A 20,475-nucleotide genomic window follows, 5' to 3' on the forward strand; every position below is an offset into this window, starting at 1 on the left:
CAGTTGGAGTCCTAGTGCTCTAAACAGTGAAACACACACACACACACACACACAGGAACAAAAGTCACCCTGGGCGGTCGGCATTAGGCGTCTGTTAAAGACGTAAACACCCCTCCTCCCCTCACTATGGTGACCCACAGGACAGTCTGTGCACTTTGTGTTTGTGTGCTTCATGTCTATCACTGTGAGGACCGGGTTGGTCTGAATATCATCACAGGCTTCAGTAGTCGCCTGTTGTCACACCAGAGATGTCAGAGAAATCTGGTTCCTGCAGAACACAAAGCTTTAACGGTGCACGTTTCCTTCAGGCTGCAGTGACACAAGGTCAGATACAGTGTTGAGCTCAGGTCCAGGTCCAGAACTCATATTAAATAAACTCATTCATTTACTATTTCAACAATATAATCTGTTATGTTGCTGTGTTATAGCTGCATCTGTGTGTGTGTCTGTGTGTGTTTGGACCAGTTTACTTTGGCAGTGAGGGCATTTTTAGAAAGTTGAGCCATTTTGGCCTCAGGTTTCCACTTTCAGATGCGTCACTGAAATTAAGAAGGGTTAGGTTTGAGGTTGTCATGGCTAAAGGACAGGGCCGGTGGTTTTCCAAGTTTTATTTGTTTGTTATTCCCAGACCATCTTTTTTCCAAGAACCAGCTCCAGACGCTGAGAATGACCGTCACTGTTCACAGTCTCTGAAGGAACAAAGAGTCCACTGGTCTCTGTTTCCACTGCAGCTTCTCTCAGCTCACAGCAGCGTCTGGAGCTGGTTTTTGGATAAAGAGGGGCCTCCCATTGTTGGTGAGGAAGAACCATGTGAGCCAGGTCAGCGGTGTGGCTCCCTGCTGGGTTTTTAATAGTTTGTGGACAACAATGGAGGTCTACGGCTCAGACCCATAAGATGAACCAGGTTCTGGTTTCACCACATTCATTGGTGCCGTCAGTCTCTGGATGGGATCTGGACTCAGTGACACACACACTGAATCAGAGGCTACTTCCTTTGAGATTAATATCATCATGATGTCCTCACAAAGATAGGAGTGTGCATAGTATTTGGGGATCGGGGGCAGATGGTGCTGGCATTGTGTGAGAGTGGGCATTGTGCCCACAGGGGTCAGTGTGGTGGTTGCTGTGGGTGACAGTGGCGGTTGCCCATAGAGACAAAGAAGGAAGGAGGGAGTTGGCACCTCATCGTGCCAACACACACACACACACACACTCACTACTACACAGCAGCCATGACCTGATCAATAAGTGTGTGTGTGTGTGTGTGTGTGTGTGTGTGAGTTTGGATTTCATCTGAGGAGCTTCCCCTGTGTGTGTTCTTGTATGGCTATCCTTGAGAGGACCGGCTCAAATTCAACCATGGAAGTGAGAACATGTTGTTTGGTCCTCATTCCTTCAAAAGCCTGTTTGAGGGTTAAGACCTGGTTTCAGAGTTCAGGTTAGGACCAGATTTGGATCAGGGATAGTTGACCTTAGTGTCAGGGGCTAGGAAGTTCAATATGCCCATGGGTGTGTTAAGTACAAGATGTGTGGGTGTCTATTAGACCGTCACCATGGGGTTCAATTACGTGCTAGTAGACACACACATACACACACACACACACACACACACACGCAGAAATATTCCCAGCTGATTATTCCTGTTGGGAAACAGAAACCTCCACTTTCGAGCCCTGTTCCTTAAGGCACCTTGGCATTAGAGCAATAAAACAAAGGGGTTGTTTCTTGTTCCTCAGTTCATCTCTGAAAGCCCAGGGGCAGCACCTTGGCTAAATGCTACAGTGACTGGCTAAATGTCAGGGACCCGAAGAGTGTTTTGTATCAGCCTCGTCACCACGAGAACAGTCCGCTCTATCTGTGTCTGTCTGCTCTGAGTTTGAGGCTCTTCGTTGTTCAGAAACATAGGTAGGCTAATTAGCGGTTAGCGGTGGTTGGCTGCACCTACAAAGGTCAGCACAGCTTAAAGTGCACGCCAAGCTGTTGCACCTCAACACACACGCAATGACGAATATGCAAAGCTGTTCAGCAACAAAATGAAAACACCATTAGCGATTTTTCTTGTAATACTAATACTATTAAGTGCAGTTTCCTGACAATACTAAAGTACAGCTTTGAATCCAGGACTACTTACTTTCAGTAAAATATCTGACAGTGACTATCTGCTGATATGGAGTCTGAGCAGATACTGCACAGTAAAGACACAGTACAGTGAAGTAAAAGTAATGTAAGGGTTAAGGTAAGGGGCAAAGGAATGCATTATATCACCGAGTGTCCTCACAGATACAAGTACTGTGTGTGTGTGTGTGTGTGTGTGTGTGTGTGTGTAGTCATCATCTGCGTCTTCAAGGTGACGCTCACACATGCAGTAAAACCACCACGCCCACCCTATGATTCCCCCGCACTGTGTGTCTGTGCGCGTGAAGTGCTGACTCAGGATGAGACCGGTCTGGGCGAGAGACATAGAAACAGTCCTAGTGCAGAGAGAGAGAGAGCTGCTGGTGGTGGAGTGCGGTTCGTGCACTGTGACTCTGTCTGTGGTTCAACAGTGCAGTAGATATGTTCTTCACACCAGGTGCAGTGGAACCTCATCTCAATGTTTGTTCAGTTTCTAGGCAGAAAAACATTAAATTTGTTTAGGTCTAATTTTGTTTTATTGATTTTTTTATATAGTCACACAAACGAGACAGTTCAGTCCCATTTTCCTCAGTGACGATGTTGATGTTGTCCTGTAACTTGAATTTTTATGTCTATATTTATTTATGTTGTATCGCACGGAGGCTCCACCCTTCTCCACCTTTGTTACCATGGTTACAGCCATCTCCAACCTGTTTACTAAACTTCATTTGTTTTCAGCCATCTCTGCTGTGTACAGTTACCATGGTTACCTGTTGACAGAAGCTAAATGGTGGGGGGACGTGAACATGGCGCGATTTGTTTGAGGACGGTTTCGATGGTCGACGGACCACATTCATCCTGGAAGTGACTTTTGTCGCAGCGACACAAAGATGTTCGACCGTCAGGAACATTGAGGTCACATCCAGAGCACCTCATGATTAACTCGTCACCGTACGTGATGTATGAGACAATCAGCTTCACTGGACGTTATCAAAAACCTTTAAGTCCAGTCAGGATTATTTGTACTAAACTAAAATTCTGTTTGTTTGTTTGTTTGTTTTTGGAGGATGGGGGGGTTATAAGCACCTACAGAAACCCATATCATGGCAGTGGACAAAACTTTCTTGAATTCACATTTTCTATTGCAGAAGTTTTTAAATTTGCTTAAAGTTTGTGTCATAGTTGGATGAAAAACCACCTTAAAATCTCCATCTTTTTCCTCTTTCCTCCCTTTTCCTTTGCTTCCTTTCTGTGTGATGAGTATCTAGAGTCTGAATCACAGCTGTCAGCATCAGCCCGCTGTGTGGTAACATTACTCCACACACACATACACACTGTCTGGCCTGTGAGAGTTTCATCTTCTCCGAGTCTTCTCAGGACAGAGGGAGGAGCTGCAGTGCAGGGAGCGAGCGAGAGGGCGGGAGACACAGGGGGAGAGAGAGGGAGCGAGTGAGTGAGATAGAAAAGTCCCAGCGTCAGCAAGTTGTATTGATTAAAAACTAACCTTCCAGTCTTCTCCTCTATCACTACTGCGCACACACACACACACACACACACACACACACACACAGCAGTAGAATTACAAAGAGTCAGGAGCAGCTGAGGTCTGCGTGCACTGAGACCCTGCAACACATGCACAGAAACAGGAGCTATTTACCTTCATTTTATTTAAACTTCTACTTTACATTCAACATTCAAAACACATTTTCTAAATTGCGCGCAATAAAAGTGTGTATGTCCGTGTGTGTGTGTGTGTGTGTGTGTGAAGAAGTGCAGAGCGGGACAGGGGAAAGCAATTGAGAGAGGGTGAATGTGGAGGAAGAGGAGGGATAGAGGCGTGTACGATGCGGTTTCCTTGGCGATGGTAGTCACGTCGCGGGCCGTCTGGTTGTCCCTAGCAACCAGACATGATGTAAGGCAGGGATGAACTTGAACTCGGTGGGCCAGCGAGGAAGAGGAGGGAGGGATTCATGAAACGTGAACGATGCACCTTTGCCGATCGATACGATCAGAGATGGGATTACGCACACATACTGTACATGGTGGTCTTTCTGTAGTTGTGAGGACTCTCACCGACATGATGCATTCCCCGGTCCCCTACCCTGATCTCAGCCTGGTTCGAACCTGAACCCTAGAGCTGGGTGAGAGTAAGATATAAAGTCCACAGTGTAGAAATGTCCTCGTGGTGCACTCATGTCCTCACAGCGTAGAAATAACATCAGGTGTGATGTGAACATAGACCTGGTCCGGCTCTGGTTTCCTGGAGGTTTATGTGGCTCTACCATCATAACACTTGTCTTCTTCTGTCTCCACAGTGGTACCTGGGATAAGGAGGCCCTCCATACTCCACCCACCAGTACTACAGATTGCTGCAGCCTCCACCTTGACCTTTGACCTTTGTCGCCAGCTGCAACAGAGAGCCCTGTCTTGCCCCGGCCCTACAGCCCTCCTCCTCCCCCTCTGCGCCTGACTCCACCCCCACCAGCTCCATACAGAGACTCAGCAGCATCAGCATGGCTACAGCCGAACAAACGCGCCCCGACCCCGGTGTTAAACACCCACTCTGTAAACTCTAGGTCCTAGACTTCCCTTTAGACATATGGTTCATATGTCAGTGTCCATATATAGTGCCAGACCCTGCCCGAACACCCCCCCCCAAAAAACCAGACCTGTTTGGGGGGATTGAGCCTTCAATTTTTGGGAATGCCACGAGACTGAATCACAGCTTCCCGTCTGAAGAACCTACATACACACTCTCCCATCATCCTCTGCAGTGTGAGAATCCAGTGGACTTGCAGCGGTTTAACGCCCTCCCCACACCCACCATCAACCCCCTGCTGTTGGACTCTGACGTCTTGGGGTCAGTTTGGTTGGTGGGACAGGATGGGATGCACCGTGGTTGGGGGGGACAGGGAGGTGTTACCTGGCTCAGATACCACCAGGTAAGACCCCTGTCCCTCCCGCCTGAGCTCTCACACACCTCCTGGAATGGACTCCACCCCCACTTGACCCCGCCCCCATTTGGTGGCAGGTCAGGGAGGGAGGAAGTCGACCCGAGGGCTCTTTCCAAGGACATGGACCAGTACTTAATGGAAAGACCTGATCTGATGGGGAGGTGGTGTGGGTGCAAACAAACGCCCTGCCTGTTTCACACGAACTACGCATGGAGGGGTGGGGGGGGGTATAAAAAGGTGGGGAAGCAGGGGTTTGTTGATGTGAAGTGTTGCGATCTGCGATCCAAGCTCGTTTATTTAGGAGGCTTTGGCTTCATGGCTCATTGATTTTTCTCTCTTAGCGTCATTTCAGCCTGTCCCGTCCCCCCCCCCCCCCCCGTCCATCCACAGTCTGGGTGAAGCTACAGCACGCTGGGAGCGGGCAGAAAACTCCGGTGTCCGAGACTGAGCAGGCAGACGTGAAGTTTAGCAGTGGAATATTGATCATGAGGAAAGTGCAATTTTGTTGGCTAGCTGTTGGATAGTTAAATATCTTTGTAAGATAGCTCGTTGAACAGTTGTTGAAAAGTATATATAAATATATATTTTTCTTCCTAGTCCGCTCACACCTCTGGGACTCTAAAATATTGGGGTAAAAAAGACAACAACACAGCGCTGAACTAGAAACAATAGCCTTGTGAGAAATAAGGGGAGCTGTATTCACTTCTATTGTTTATCATATGTTGTTTGTTCATCTTGTAAAGCTGGTAGCATGATAGAACCAGAATCCCTTTAAGAACTATCATCAGTTTGAACAATCACTTTTTACAGCATTTCTTGCAGCTTCCATCTGCTTTTCAGTTTGTTTAAAAGAGAAAACACGAAGTGATTAACTTATTTTATTGAGCACATCCTTTCACTGTCTCATGAGGCAGGACAGTATCTAACTAGTGAGTTTCAGAGTAATCATGTTTTCTCCAGTGATTGGCCGGGTCTCCTTGAGGCCCCGTGCAATGAAAAGCACTTATTCCTGCAGTGTTTCATCAGGGCGTGTGGTCTAGTGATAATAAGGCGGAGCAGAGGGCAACCCTGGAGGCTTTCGTCCAGTTGAGCGCTTCACATGCAACTTACCATTTTATTGAACTTCAGTTTTGTTTTTTCTTTCCTATACTATATATATATAGGCTATATATATATAAATATATATACACACACACACACACACACACACACACACTCTTACGACCATCCAGCGTCGAACAAAAGTGAATTTAAGTGAAAAAGTTATAAAAAATGTACAAAAAAATCTGCATGTTTTAGTGTTAGTGACAAATTTTTCCATAGATGATGTAGTTAGTGAGATAAAGACACTATATTGTAAACCCAACATCAGGCAGTTGCCAGTCTTATTCTTTTTTCTACGGCTCTCCTTCACAAACAACCAGCTCTCTTCGCTTCTCGGCATCTCTCCATTCTCTTTATTTCTCCTGATCTTCCCGCTTCCTTCCTTTTTCTGCAACAACAGATCAGTTCTGCTTCTCAGCTCCGAGACTTTCTCCATCATCTGTACATTATCGAATTGCACGACAACAATTGTTCCTCATCAATGTGCCTTGAGCTACGGTCCAGTCCTGACAGAGTGCACAAGATCCGATGTGGAGAGTCTTGTTCTGTTGGTTGTCATTTATTTTCTTAAATTTCCTCCCCCCTCCCCACCACAGATTCTGTAGGTACCTGGAGCAGTTACTGTCAGAGCATTAAAGCTGAGGAGGAATTTCTCTCTAGCAGACTCTCAGTGTCATGAGGTCTCAGGATCAGTGCTGCACTGTTTTCTAACGCCCCCCACCTGCGGCGCTGAGCACAAATCTCACTCCAGCTACAGAAGCTCCAGGTCTCTGCTACCTGACGGCGACACAGGGGCGTTTTGTGGAATGAGCAGGATGTTCTCTAATTTTATTCCATATGTGCGACCCCAGTTTAAATTAGCAGCTGAAACAGTTTGAGTCATGTTAGCTGATAGCTTAGCCACACAAAACATTTAGTGTTAGGACATAATGTTTATATCATCTCCATCTGGTTAGTTTAACTAAGGTTAGCTAATAGTTAGCGTTAGCACCTAAATACTGTATATTGTAGGTTTAAGGTTTTTTATATTTCCTTGTCCCTGAAAGTTTGGTTTCAGTTAAAAAGTAAGTTTAGCTGCTAAACAGATAAGTCACGGCCAACTTTAGCTGCTAAGCTAACGGCTAATGGCTAAATCTTAGCTAACATTTGGCTGTGTTTGGATTTGATAGCTCTTTGTGTTGACCTCACACTTTGTGCCCAGTGAGTGTAACTTAACTAAAACAGCTTGGACGAGGTCAGATAACAGTTTGTTTTAGCAGCAAAAGATGTTTGTGTCATCGTAGTTTGTGCGTTCATCCCATTGTACGAGCTCCCATTAACCAACTGGGCCTCAGGTGACGGTTTTATTGAGATTAGTGAGGAGACAAAAAGACGACTGTTATTTTTCACTAATTGGACTTTTGGTTTAGAGCTCAGAGAACCGATGGATTAAAAACACACTTGTCACTTGTCGTTGCAGGTTGAGGACGTCGTGCTCATTTCACTGAATGTCGTCCTGTCAGTGTCAATTAGACAGAGCTAATGCCCGACCTGGTAGATCAGTGACCCATACTGACCCTGTCCACCCGCCTCATCCTGGCCTCTGGTGGGATGATGGCAATTTTCACGTCTGTTGCTTCAACCTCTGACCAGCTTCAAGTCTTCCTCTTTTCAGTTTTGGTTTGTCTCTTCTGTTGCCAGACATGAAAAATGAGGACATAAAATATGCAAAACCTACTTGCACTCACTTAGACTTATTTTAGTTTTAAAGTGTTTATTTACTTTGGGTTTTCTTTCTGTTTACTTTCAACCAAAGTCGTGTGCACCTGACTGGCGGTGTGCTCTGTGGTCGGTGTCTGAATTGGCGAAGCCACGCTGAGCTGGTTCCTTCCTTCCTGTTTCGATAATCTACCAGACGGACGCTCTACTACATTCGGGTCTCTCTTTCCTAAAAGCTTTTATTTTTATTTCTTTGGTCACAGGCAATCCCTAAACAAGTCCGACTTCTCCATTGCGCAGAAAAGAGCTTGTGGAAAACGTTTTAACCGTGCCCCGCCCTGCTCGGCAGAGGTTTAAGTGAATAAACTGTTTACCTGTCCCGTGTTCAGTCCGTCGGTACAATTGAACGGACGGCGACGTGATGGCGTCGGCTGTGATGGTTTAGTAGTTCTACTTGTGTGGGTTGTGTGTTTCCTCCTAGTGTGACATGTTTGTTTCGTCCCTGTTCTTCGCCGACCCTTTAGCCATGAGTTGGGCATTACTTCCTTAATTATCTGCACTAAATATGAACGAAACGACAATAGTCAAAAGTATGAAAACACAAAAAAAAAAAAAAACAGCTTCCAGGGCTTCAAAAGAGCGAAGGGAATTTTTAAAAAAAATTGCACGGACATTTTTTTCAAAGTGTCGCAAAAACCTTGTGAAACAGCCTAGCATCTAATCAGCGACTTTTGGCTGTGTGTGTAAGATAATGGCAAAATTGCACCGTTTTTAAAGAAAGAAAAGCTGAAAAAGAATATAAAAGCAATAGTTTGGGCAGTGTGTTTTTGTTGTTGTTCTTGTGTTGTGTGTAATTTAGTTCTGGTACAGCAGCGAAGAGACGCAGAGAAGAGTTAGCTCTTAGCGACGGAGGCAGTGCAGCGGGGCCACTCGGCCTGACTGGGAGACGTGTTTGTATGTTGTATAGTTTTATTAATTACACTGATTTTAAAGCTGCCCTATTTTATAATGCAGGACTTTTGTAACATTGATTAAATGAGGAAAAACTAGTGTTGTGAATTTTCTGATTGTTTGTATCGAGGCCACATTACTAGAACTGGTTTGATTTGTTTTCTGGGAACTGGATTTAAGTTGAAAACTTCCTGTTTCCTTATTTTCTTTGTTTTTCTTGATTTGCTTTCCTTTTGTATGTATTTAAGGACATTTCCTCTGTTGATGGTATGGCATCTTCCTGTACTTCAAAAGTATAGGGCGCTGTGGTGATAAGACCATTGTAAATGGATGTTACAGTATGCTGTATGTTTTGAAGGTTATTTGTTGCATCAGTGTTGATGAAGCTAAAACTTGGCGATTCTGAGGAAACCTGGTAAGAAAAGTGAGCGTTTTTATGCATTTTAAAACCTTAGTTTTAGGCAGGAGACAATGACATAGCCAGCCAAAGGATGCCCCTACTATAAATGCATCTAGGCATCTTTTTTTGTGTTCACCATTCCATGCAGGAAAATAAACAGCTTGATTATGCAACACGATTCTTTTTCTTTTCCATCTGTTTCTTTCTTTACCGGCCCACAAGATCACCTCCTCCTCATCTCCCACCCTGCCCGAGCCTGGAGGTCCGCTCTGATCTCCGCCCATCCACACACGCACTGCCGCTCATCCTGGTATATCACAGCTAATCTGGTCACCGGGGTAAAGGACCAGCGCTCCGGTGGGAACAGAGTCCCTGCTCGTTTCCTAAAAAACCTTCCAGCTGTTCTCCCAATCAGAAATATTGACGTCCATGAATAACGCGAGATGATCCAGCTGTTTTCGACAACACTCGTAACCCAGTAGTCAATACAAAAAAGACTCGACAGGTAAAAACCACAGACCCTTCACCTCCCCTGTTCTCTTGCTGCTCTGGAGACACGATCCTCATCGTGACTGAGTTTGTTACAGATGTTCATGTCTCCCATGATTCTCAGCATCACTGGGACTTCTCTTCCATGCTGACTGTTCAAAGTCGACTCTGGAAGCAGCAGGTGGCAGAAACAATCTCACCTCAGTCTTCATCCGTTTGATTGTTTCTGTCAGTGCCTGGTTCCATGGTCAGGTAGAACATCAGCCGTACGGATGAAAAATGAAGCACGTCGGTTCTGTCTGATGCTCTTTGTGGTAAATGTGCGTCTGTGCAGAGAAGGGTGTTAATGATTATCCTCCCAAATCAGTCTCAGAACAGCCTTTCTACACAGCTGCTTCCATAAAGACCTGAAGGATATAAAATTTTCTCCAGCCTTAGACTGATCAAACTCAAAGGACACATTTTTATTTCTAGCAGGGATTTTATAAAGGTCCCAAAGTCCTGACCAATGTTTCTAATCTAATATTGTCCTGCATGCACAAGATGCATCTGATGTCTTGTGTTTGATGGTTAAAACCTTAATGCGTTCAAGATAACAGTTGTTGCACACAAGCTGCAGTGTGGATCCACTGGAACAGAAATATCTTTCCTGGCTTCAGGGCTTTGCAAAAACATCCCAGATTTCCAAAGATATCCAATAATCCAGGACAAGAACTAATATTTCCATCTGCTGCCGCGATGCATCAAAAACCCTCCATGCAAAGCTGCATGTTTCACTTCTGTTTTCGGCTCCAGGCTGTAGCTTGTTGAACAGTGTTGCCTGGTTTGTTATTCTGGGGGCAAGTTAACGTACAGACGCTCGTTCAAAAGGACAAACTAAACACTAAAGTCATGAACAGGTGCAAAGAAACGAGCAGCAACTCAAATCCCACTCGGCCTGGAGTCCCAGTCCCAGTTCACTGGGTGATGGTGGTGGTGGAGGCTGTGGAAGGGTTGAAGGTGAAGCACCACGCTCTCCTCCTCCTCCTCCTCCAGCAGCAGACACAAATCAAAGCTGTGGCTGAGAGGGCGGAGAGGCTGTACGGCACGACGCTGCACCCACCGGCCCAACCAGCACACAGCCTCCTCCACCCACCCTGAAATCTAGAAACACCACCCGGCCCATGTTCAACCAGCAATATGAGAGAGAGGGACTGTAGAGGAAATGCACTTGCATTTGCTGCCACCCCCCACCGCTGTCTCCCCACCCACCCCCTCCACCTCCCCCGCTGTCTCCCGCCCCCTCCGACCATGAGTTGATTTCTGGATTTTGACTTTGAGGAATTCTGCCGCTCCATCAGGAAACAGGGTTGAATGAAGGTTGACGCCTTTGTTGTCTTCATGTTTGTCCAAATTCTCCTGGGCAGAAATTATCCTCACCCCACAACACCACCCACCCCACCCTCACCACAACCACCTGAGGTTTTAACCCATCAGACTGGACTGCTGTGTGAGTCTGTGGTTGGGAGGGGTCGGAAACAGCTGGATGTGAACAGCTCGATGTGAAGAGGGGCAGAATTCTTCAGGCTTAGACCAGGGTATTTAACCCCCCCCTCCCCAGTGAAGTACTTCCAGAGTATGTGAATTATAGCAGTGCTGAACCAACAGCACTCGTAGAACAATCAGACAAAGGGACGGGGAGAAGCTTCAGTGACACCTGACGTCCAGCTCCTGCAGTTTTGCATTTTCTCCTGTTGTTTTCTGTGGCACCAAATCCGAGCCGGGAACGGAGCAGAAGGAAGACATCCTTCACCGTGTCGGCCGAGCCGGGGCAGGAGCTGGGGAAATGAGTATAAATGGCATCACTTTAGAGAGATGAAGGAAAGTCATTGGAAGTGGAGGCAGGTAACACTGAAGCTGCTCTCCAGCGCTCAACTGTAATGAATTACACTGTCACTGCTCCTTTGCAAAGATATTTATTTATCCTGTTGCAAAACCATTACATGGTGCTAAGTGTTAAATCAAGCCAGTGAAGGGGAGGTAAGCTGGAAAATGTGACAATTTGAACTTACTATCATGCTTCCTGACAGCGTAACAAAGCATAGCAGTCTAATCTGCATGAGAACTATGCACTGACTAAAACAAACATCCACGTGGACTTTGGTATCTACTTTGTGAAAAGTTTCAGCCTCTGCCTTCTTTTAGGGTCGACCCTTCCGTTTCCAGATCCCAGCTTCTACGGACCGAACGAGTTACACGAAAAATCTGAAAAAGAAATGAAAAATAAAAACAAACCAGCATATTACATGATATAATGAAAAAGATCAAATGTAGTGCCTGTGAAAACCTGTATTATAATGCTGTTCTGAATACTGACTCCAATAATTGTTTGTAATTGTTGAAATTCCTGAACACCAGTAGCCTTTGCTGTCTGTCAGGCCCCTCTGATTATAGCTAATGTACAATAATCATAAGATATAACTGCATGCTCTTCCATAATCGCCTAGTAAGCTGTTACGAATCAACAAATGAGAAAAACAAAAACCAGATGTTCTGTTTGGATTCCTTTTCTTACCTCTCCCTGTATGCCTCAAACTGTCTCACCCCCTCTGCTCCATGCTCTACCTCCACCCTGCTCACATGGACATGAACACACCACCTCCACCTGTTCTGCTGTGTGTCACTTCACTGTCATTGATGTGCCACCATGATGACTGCCCGGGCCATCCGCCGCAGCCTCGCACCGTTTTTTCAATCCGACAATCTCCGGCTTTTAACTTAACATCAGCAAACACCCGGCTGGTCCCCCCCTCCACGCACACACACACACACACACACACACACACACACCCTCCCTCCAAACCATTGACCAGCAGAAATCTGTGCACGGCTCTGGATGAATCCTCCTCCTCCTCTTCCTCCTCCTCCTCCTCCTCCTCCTCCCCAGGCAGCTTCCTGCAGGAGCGTGAATCGATGGCCTCGGCCCGTTTCTGCAGAGCTCAGCACTATCCAGGACAGAACCCCCTGCCCCTCCACCCACCACCACCACCACTACCCCCGGCAGGACTTCAAACGAGCCGGCGCTCCTCCAGGATGAGAAAGGTCTAGAAGGAGACAGAGGTAGCTGGCACCTGGGAGACCCCCCCATCCCTCCACAGCCCCAGAACCCCCCCCCAGTCTCGGACCAGCCGGGGTCGATCGGCTTGTCTAGCTCACCTCCAGTGGCTCCTCTGTGTTTTCCACTCGCAGCCTGTCGATGCTGCTCTTTGAAACCAAACAGAAAACTTTGCTGACGACCGCACTGTTTTTTAAAGGACAATGCCGCTGAATTTAAAGTCACTGCCAAAGATTTTTCAACAGTGCTGTTTTTCATGGGTTCAGGTCTTTGTTGTAGGGAAAATACTTTGTTTGAACCACAGATACGACACGATGATGTTTTTATCAGCTTGACAAGGAAAAGCTTCATATTAAGAAGCAGGAGCCAGAGAATTTTGACAAAATGACAAAAAATATTAATGATCTTATCTGTTATCCGACTAATCAACAGCAGCTAATCGATTCTAAGTATTGATGATTATTGTGTTGATCACTTTAATGTTGCAGCTGGTAAAGGTGGAGCTGATGTTAACTGCCTTATATACTTTGGCTTGTTAAACCGTTCGCTCCAGTAAAGTACTAATACGTAGGTATAATAAAACTGTTGCTTCAGGTTTGAGGCCTGAGACTGTGAGGAGGGAAGAAAAACAAATATAAAAATATAAAGTAGCAGATCGTGTTTTGGAAAATGTTTGGCAGTGCAGTGATTTGTAGTAGACAAGACTAAAACATACAAAAAAGTTGGCATGGCCCTTTAACAAACCAGAGCAGAAATCTTAACATCCTGATGTAAAACTGTGTCAAACTACCAACCAAACCAGGGATTTGTTTTTTAGCTCCGGCTCAGAACTGCCCACACCCACTTTCTTCTCCAGCCTGTTGATGTTTTGAATAATTGAGCCATTGACCGATACAGATAATCAATCAGCTCGATCGGCTTTTCCCGTGGCCTTCCGCCGGCCCTCCGGAGGCGATGCTAACTGCAGCTAACCACGACAATCTCGAGGAAGGAGAGCTTTATCTTTATCTTCAGTGCGAGCGTCGCTGGGCCGACTGCGCCCTGGAGCAGCCTGAGTCACACATTCACATCCTCACGTCGCCCTCATATCCCATCATGCCCTTCTCACTGCCCGACTCACCACAGAAACCACAACTTCACCCTGATTGCTTCCTCCATCATCGTCCGACCATCGACCTGACCTCCGCACCTCCATCCTCACCCAGAACTGACTTAAACCTTGTGCCTCTACAACTCTTTTACAGAACAGGGCGGTGTTTTCTGCCGCCGCCGCCACACCGGGTCCACGGCCCGGTGTCACACTTTTGTTCACTGTTAACTAGTTTCCATTGGTTCGGTGCCGGTGCCACTGTTTGTCCACCCTCTGTGTTCTGATGCTGTGAGTTTGCACTGACGTCTCTGTTGTCCTCTCTGACCTACTGCTGTCAGTCCCTCTGTTGTTCTGCTTTGGTTTGTCCTGTTCTTCCCACTGTTGTTTCTGTTCCACTGGTGAACTGTAGGCCCATCACTCTCGGCCCCATTAGTGACTCCATGTCCACGCAGACTCAATTTACTGGAAGCAAGATGTGCATTTCCTATGCAACAACAACAAAAAAATAAAGACGCTAATGCTCTATGGACTGTCTCTCTGGGTGTGTCTTCATGTGCGTGTTCATGTCTGTGCTCATATGTACAAGTCCAACCAAAATAACCACCAGCCAAACTAAAGCAATAATCCATGATGGTCATATAAACTCAGCCCTTTGTGTGTCAAACAGTAAAACAATGTCCTTAATGCCAAAAGCTCCTAAAGTGAAAGATCCTACAACACCCAGGATGCATTGCGCCCAGTGCATCCCACTGTCCCGTGCAATGTAGTTTAGTTTAACGCCAACTTCCTGTTGAAGAGACCAGCTGTGATGGACGAGCGTTGGATTTTCTGCTGATCACTGAGGAAGGTTTCAGTCCTCATGGTGTCCAGGATGGAGTTTTTTCCACAGAGCTCTGCTCGCTGGTCACACAGAGGTCACAGGTCACACAGAGGTCACAGGTCACACAGAGGTCACAGGTCACACAGAGGTCTCAGGTCACTGATGTTCACACACATGGATGGAGAGCAGGGAGGTCTTGTTTTGATGAAAGCTTTACCACAGTACCACATTAACCCTAACCCTGTACATGCTGGGCTGCAGTTATTTCACTTCCACGACTTTTAGATCCTGCTGTGACGACGTGGTTAATATTTTCATATAAATGTGTGTGTGTCATCTCCAGTTCCAGAGCCTGTTCTCAGATAATTTGACTCATCAACTAACTTTCAGACTGCAGCTTATGTTACAACTTGTTACAGCCTCAGCTGGTCCCTGATGGGGGACTCCACGAGTCCTACTCTTATATTCAGTGAAATCGCAAGGTCTTGGTCTGCAGCTGATCGGCCAAGTCAGTGACTCAGGATTTTAGAAAGCAGCTTAAAACAAATGAAACATCCATCATCTAGACCCCCTTGTTCCTAACCAGGGTCCCAGGGACCTGCTGGAGCCTATCCCAGCTCTCTTTGGGTGAAAGGCAGGGGTCCACCCTGGGCAGGTCCCCAGTCCATCACAGGGTCACATAGAGACCAACAACCTCACACACTCACACTCACTCCTATGGGCAATTTAGAGTCACCAATCAACCTGACATACATGTTTTTGGACTGTGGGAGGAAACCAGAGGACCTGGAGAAAACCCACACAAGCACAGGGAGAACATGCAGACTCCACACAGAAAGGCCCCTGATGGGTTTCAGACCAGGAACCTTCTTGCTGTGAGGCAACAGTGATAACCACTAAACCCCCGTGCCGCCCACAAACAAAACAAAAAAGAAATTTAAATAAAATGTGTTGAACAAAAAAGAAATTTAAATAAAACGTGCTGTCATAGTTAAACTGAGTGTGAATACAGCAGGTCCGTGAGTTCAGCATGGACGTCAGCCAAGTCTCAGCTTCCACCAGTGTGTCCATAATCTGCATCTTGACCCCAAAGAAGTTTTTGTTTATTTGAAGGCCAAAGTGAAGAAAACACAGCCTTGGATTCTTGGAAACTCATTAAAGTTCTTCTCTGAGAATACCCCTCCCTGGGAAATGAGTAGTTTGATGCATTGATTCATCAGGTGGGGCTGGCTGTGAACCCACCCACCTGTCTGTGGAGAGTTGGGTTCTATGTTCGATGTTCCCTAAAATCCAGGCAGAGTGAGACCTCTGTCTTGGCTGTTTCCAGCATTCAGTCTGTGAGAGTTCTGCTTTGTAACAGAAACACTGGTTCTAATCCAGCCTCTGGGCGGCCAGATCTGCTGACTTCAGCAGTCCTCCCGTGTGTGTGTGTGTGTGTGTGTGTGTGTGTGTGTTATTGAATACCACTAACTGCTTCATAGCACAAAGATTTCTTGGATTTCACTGTCTCTTGTGGTTAAAGGAGAGAATGGAGGGATAAACGAGTGCGTTTGATAAGATGAGTTCATTTCACACTGACAGCAGTGCCAGAGATCTCATGAAGTTCACATCATCACACTCTTCCCTCTTCCACTTTAATAGTTCTTGGGTAAAAGGGGAAATTTAGTCCTGGTGTTGGTGCTTCCAGGGGCTCACCAGGATTATCTGGTCTGTGTGGCAGTGTTAGTCCGGATTTTGACAGATGCCTGCAGCACTAATACAGCACTGACCTAAGGTGTCTAAAACCAGGTGATGGTCCGACTCGTCTAACTGATTCCATCGTGATGCACAGGCTGGTCTTTCATTTCACACTGTCTGTTCTGGGGCTTGTTGTCAGAGCATAAAGCAGCTTTTCATTAGTGTTGAGTCTCTCTGGGTGCAGCCTTTAGTAACGCTGATCATGTCTTTGGTCCAGTGGTTCAGCACGTCACAGGTAAACAGGTGTGACTGATATTTCACTGTCTGTTCACGGACCTGAGAACTCTCCTGTTCTTTCCTGGGGGGGCAGTGAGTTTCCTCCTCCTCCTCCTCCTCCTCCTCCTGCTCTCAGGTTTCAGCGAGGGTGGCGACCGCAGAGGAGCGTGAATAATTCAGCTGGCCGCCAACAGCAGGCATTGCCTTTCCACAACACACACGGCCGTGACCTGATGTGACCCCCAGCAAACACACTAAAGGTCAAGAGGTCAGAGCAGGAAGCTGAACTGGAATTTTTGTTTGTTTACATAAAAAAGACCCAGCAATAAATAATAATGGGTTACATGCATCAAGTCGAGGAACAAAAACATAAAACAGCTGTAGAAGCTTCTGAAACCACAAGGATTTAACCCCTTGTGTGACATATAAGTAATGATGCTGCTCATTTGTAGAGTCCACTTTCAGCAGAGACCAGGGTTGTGGTGGAATCACAGGAGGAAGAACAGGAGCAGCTTTTGTTCTGTCTGATAATGGCTTAACAAGCCCTCATTGTTTTTTCCATAAAAACTGATTTGGAGCCAAACCTGACTAATCCTTGCATGTAAACCATGTTAGAGACACCATGTCCAAAACTGGATCCGTTGTTAATGATCCAGTTCCATCTGTGCAGACACCGTCACCACTCAGACCCCCAGTTGGTACCTGCTCTGATTTATAGTAGAAAGCTTGTGTCAAACATTCATTCACTGCGAGTCACATACGTTACAAACCAGTACTCTGTACACTGAAGTAAAAGTACCAATACAACACTGAAAAAATACTTCATTACAGGTGAAAGTCCTGCATCCAACCCCCAAGACGATGCAACAGTCTATGACTTTATCATATTAGTATTAATGCATCAGTGCATGTCAATGTTGCAGCGGCACAGCTGGTTTTACTGGTTCCCAACATGTGGAACATCTGGACTAAACAAAAAGCCTGCTGTTAAAAACTGTGGATTTTGATGGTTCCTGTGGAAACACAATGAGCCTCCGTAGGATCATCTGTCAGAACCTGCAGCAGCCGTCAGCCTTCTGTGGCAGGTAGGGAGCTGAACATGAGCAAACCATCAAAGACCCTCTTCAAATGACTTCACATATGTGAGATGATTCGACAAGTGCGTGCTGACTTTTGGCTCCGCCTTCTGCTCACCTATAGGTGGAGGAAGGAAGGGACAGGAAGAGCTGGTGGCCAACTGCTGGTAAAACACAAGATGAAGAAGAAGTGCCAGGAAGTGCACTGCAAAGGAAGTAGAAAGAGAAACTGAACTTTATAGTTAAAGTTTAAGGTGGACTGGATGATTTAAGGTGGACAGAACAGTCTCCTTCACTCCTCTCTACACCTGGACCAGCATGTGGTAAGCTGGCTCTTTGTTACCTAGTCAGATTTCAGATGAACGTCTGCTGGTTTTATTTATAGAAGTGCATGGTCACATTGTTCCACATGTGACAGTGGAATAATGAATAAATATGCTGCCCACTAAAAATGAATTTCACTGCTGCTTCTTCAGCATTTGGCAGCTGGAGGAAATAAAGGCTGCAGGGCCGTATTTCTTCAACTGAACTGATGCTGGGGCCTGTTTTATGGCCCAGACGTCTCAGTTTCACACAGTGTTAAGTGAAGCTGTTTCAGTAAATGACACTTGAAATCAGCGCGTGATAGTTTGACTAAACTGATGTAAACACTGTGTGACGGCCTCTTTCTGAACCTGCTGTTTACTGTCCTGGAGATCGTCTCCTGGTGGCCGGTCATGGCCATGGTCATGGTTGTTTGTTGCTATCAGCTGTTGGTGTCATGAGTTGAATGACTTTAGCTCAGAATTCCACATGTTCTGCTTGGAGGTTCCTGTGAACCGGTGAACGCAGCTGATGGAGGCTCAGGCTTGAGGTGCCTCCATAAGAGCCCAGTGCCAGTTTCTTTCTCTGGGTGTGGATGTGTTCAGGTCGTGCCCTGCTCCATATTTGTTCGTCTTTGATTAGGCTACTTGATGCGTAGAAAAGTGAATGACGGCTCCATCGAGCTCGGCTTCTGTTCCTGTTTTGTCTTTTATCCTTATCCTGAATGCTCATTGGATGGACAGCCAGCCAGGTGCAGGCTAATTACCCCGGGAGTACTCACCTGAACAGCTACACTGAAGGCTGAGCATGTTTTGGAACTGAAGTGAAGTGACACCTGGAGAATAATGAGCTGACGAAACAGAGGATTTACAGGGTTAATGAGCAGCCGGAGCTGCTGGGAAACAATCGGCCCCAGCTGACGGACACGTTGCTGCAGGCGATGCTGTGAACCCACTCAGGCAGAACAGTCTGAGCTCCCAGAGGTTCGAACCAAGATCTAATAGTTACAGCTTGTTTCACTGCTTGGGTTCTTGTTTCTCCAGTGAAGTTTCCACAAACCTGAAAACACGGCACTTCTGCTCCCTGACTTTCCCTCTGTCCACGTCTCAGCTGCTCTGACTCAGTCCTGATGTTCTCTCAGTGTGAACAGACCAAACCAGATGTTCTCAGACCAGATCTGGTCCACCTGCACATGTGGTCCTGGATCGGATTCCTGTCCGATGTGTGAGTGTGCGAGCTCCGTCAGAACGGTCAGATCAGAATCCATGTGGTCGTTTTAACGTCTCCCTCCTCTGCACATGTCGCCTGTCGTCATCGTTCAGTGTGGGAAACATCAACATGGAGGAGGGGGGGCAGTGGAGAGACCAGGACGCTTCACATTGGTTGGACATTTATGGAGAAGATGCTGATGGAGCCAAACTGGAAGGAACATATGGGAACCCAGCAGCTTTGGAGGAAACTGAGCACAAATGACGTTGTTGTTGTTCACATGTCAGTTCAGTCTGTGCATGGTGGCAGTTTAGGAGCTCAGGGGGTTCACACCTGTAGTCATCACATGAGACTGAGAAACCAGTCCTTAAAGTCTGAGTCTGTCAGTGACTGATCAGCTGAACCTGCAGCTTCACAATGAGTCTCAGCTCAGGGTTCAGGGTTCTGGTTCCCTGGTTCTGGGCCTCAGTGTTTCAGCAGCTGTATAAAGCCACTGTCCTCTACCTGCTCAGCAAACTAACTGGTGTTTTCAGTAACTTTTCAATGAATAAAAGTTCTGGGTCCCTGTTGGCTGGACGGCTGCGACATCCTGTGGTCGCCTCATCCATTCACACTGAACCACGTTAACCACGGTGACACCACCTTAACGAAGGGGCAGGGACACGCCCCTCCCACCTGATTCCACCTCAGCCATAATGAAAGACCAATTTGAGACGGGGATTAAGGCGCTCCACGTCCACACACAAATTAGCATTAATCAAAGACGGACTGCAGTGTGTGTGTGTGTGTGTGCGTGTGTGTGTGTGTCTCTGTGTGTGTGTGTGTGTTCTTCACAGTGAATAGTGATGAGCTCCAGGCTCAGTGTGAACTCAAATAATTGCTGCTGGTGTCGCTGATCAATACCGCACCTACCGTCAGGCTCAGCCAATGGGAGCAGACCTCCAGCAGGTGTGTCTGTGTGTGTGTGTGTGTGTGTGTGTGTGTGTGTGTGTTTGTGGATGATCAATGTGTCTTCTTTTTGCAGTGATAATAAAAACCCAGACTAATAGTTTTCACAGGAAAGTTGCACAAAAATGACAAAACAGAATCAAAACATGAGCCAAAAACATCTTTCATCATGAGAATTAAAATTCAGGAACAACACGTTAGAAGTACTTTATGTACCGCTGGGTAGCTGACGTTAACTACCTTGTATACTTCTAATTTGAAGTACTTTATG

The 20,475-nt window shown here is 46.4% G+C and overlaps 1 protein-coding gene across 4 annotated transcripts in view; it reads left to right on the forward strand.

The window, feature by feature from the left end:
* The window catches only part of nfia (nuclear factor I/A), a 109,530-nt gene extending 100,133 nt beyond the window's left edge, over window positions 1-9,397 (forward strand). For all 4 annotated transcript variants that reach the window (XM_026323045.2, XM_026323044.2, XM_026323043.2 and 1 more), the window contains one exon: window positions 4,431-9,397. In XM_026323045.2, coding sequence (XP_026178830.1) covers window positions 4,431-4,445 — 15 coding nt within the window. In that variant the 3' untranslated portion in view covers window positions 4,446-9,397. The remainder of the gene's footprint in view (window positions 1-4,430) is intronic.
* The last annotated feature ends 11,078 nt before the right edge of the window (window positions 9,398-20,475 follow it).

This window comes from Mastacembelus armatus, chromosome 4, assembly GCF_900324485.2.
Source record: "Mastacembelus armatus chromosome 4, fMasArm1.2, whole genome shotgun sequence".
NCBI classification, from domain to species: Eukaryota; Metazoa; Chordata; class Actinopteri; order Synbranchiformes; family Mastacembelidae; genus Mastacembelus; species Mastacembelus armatus.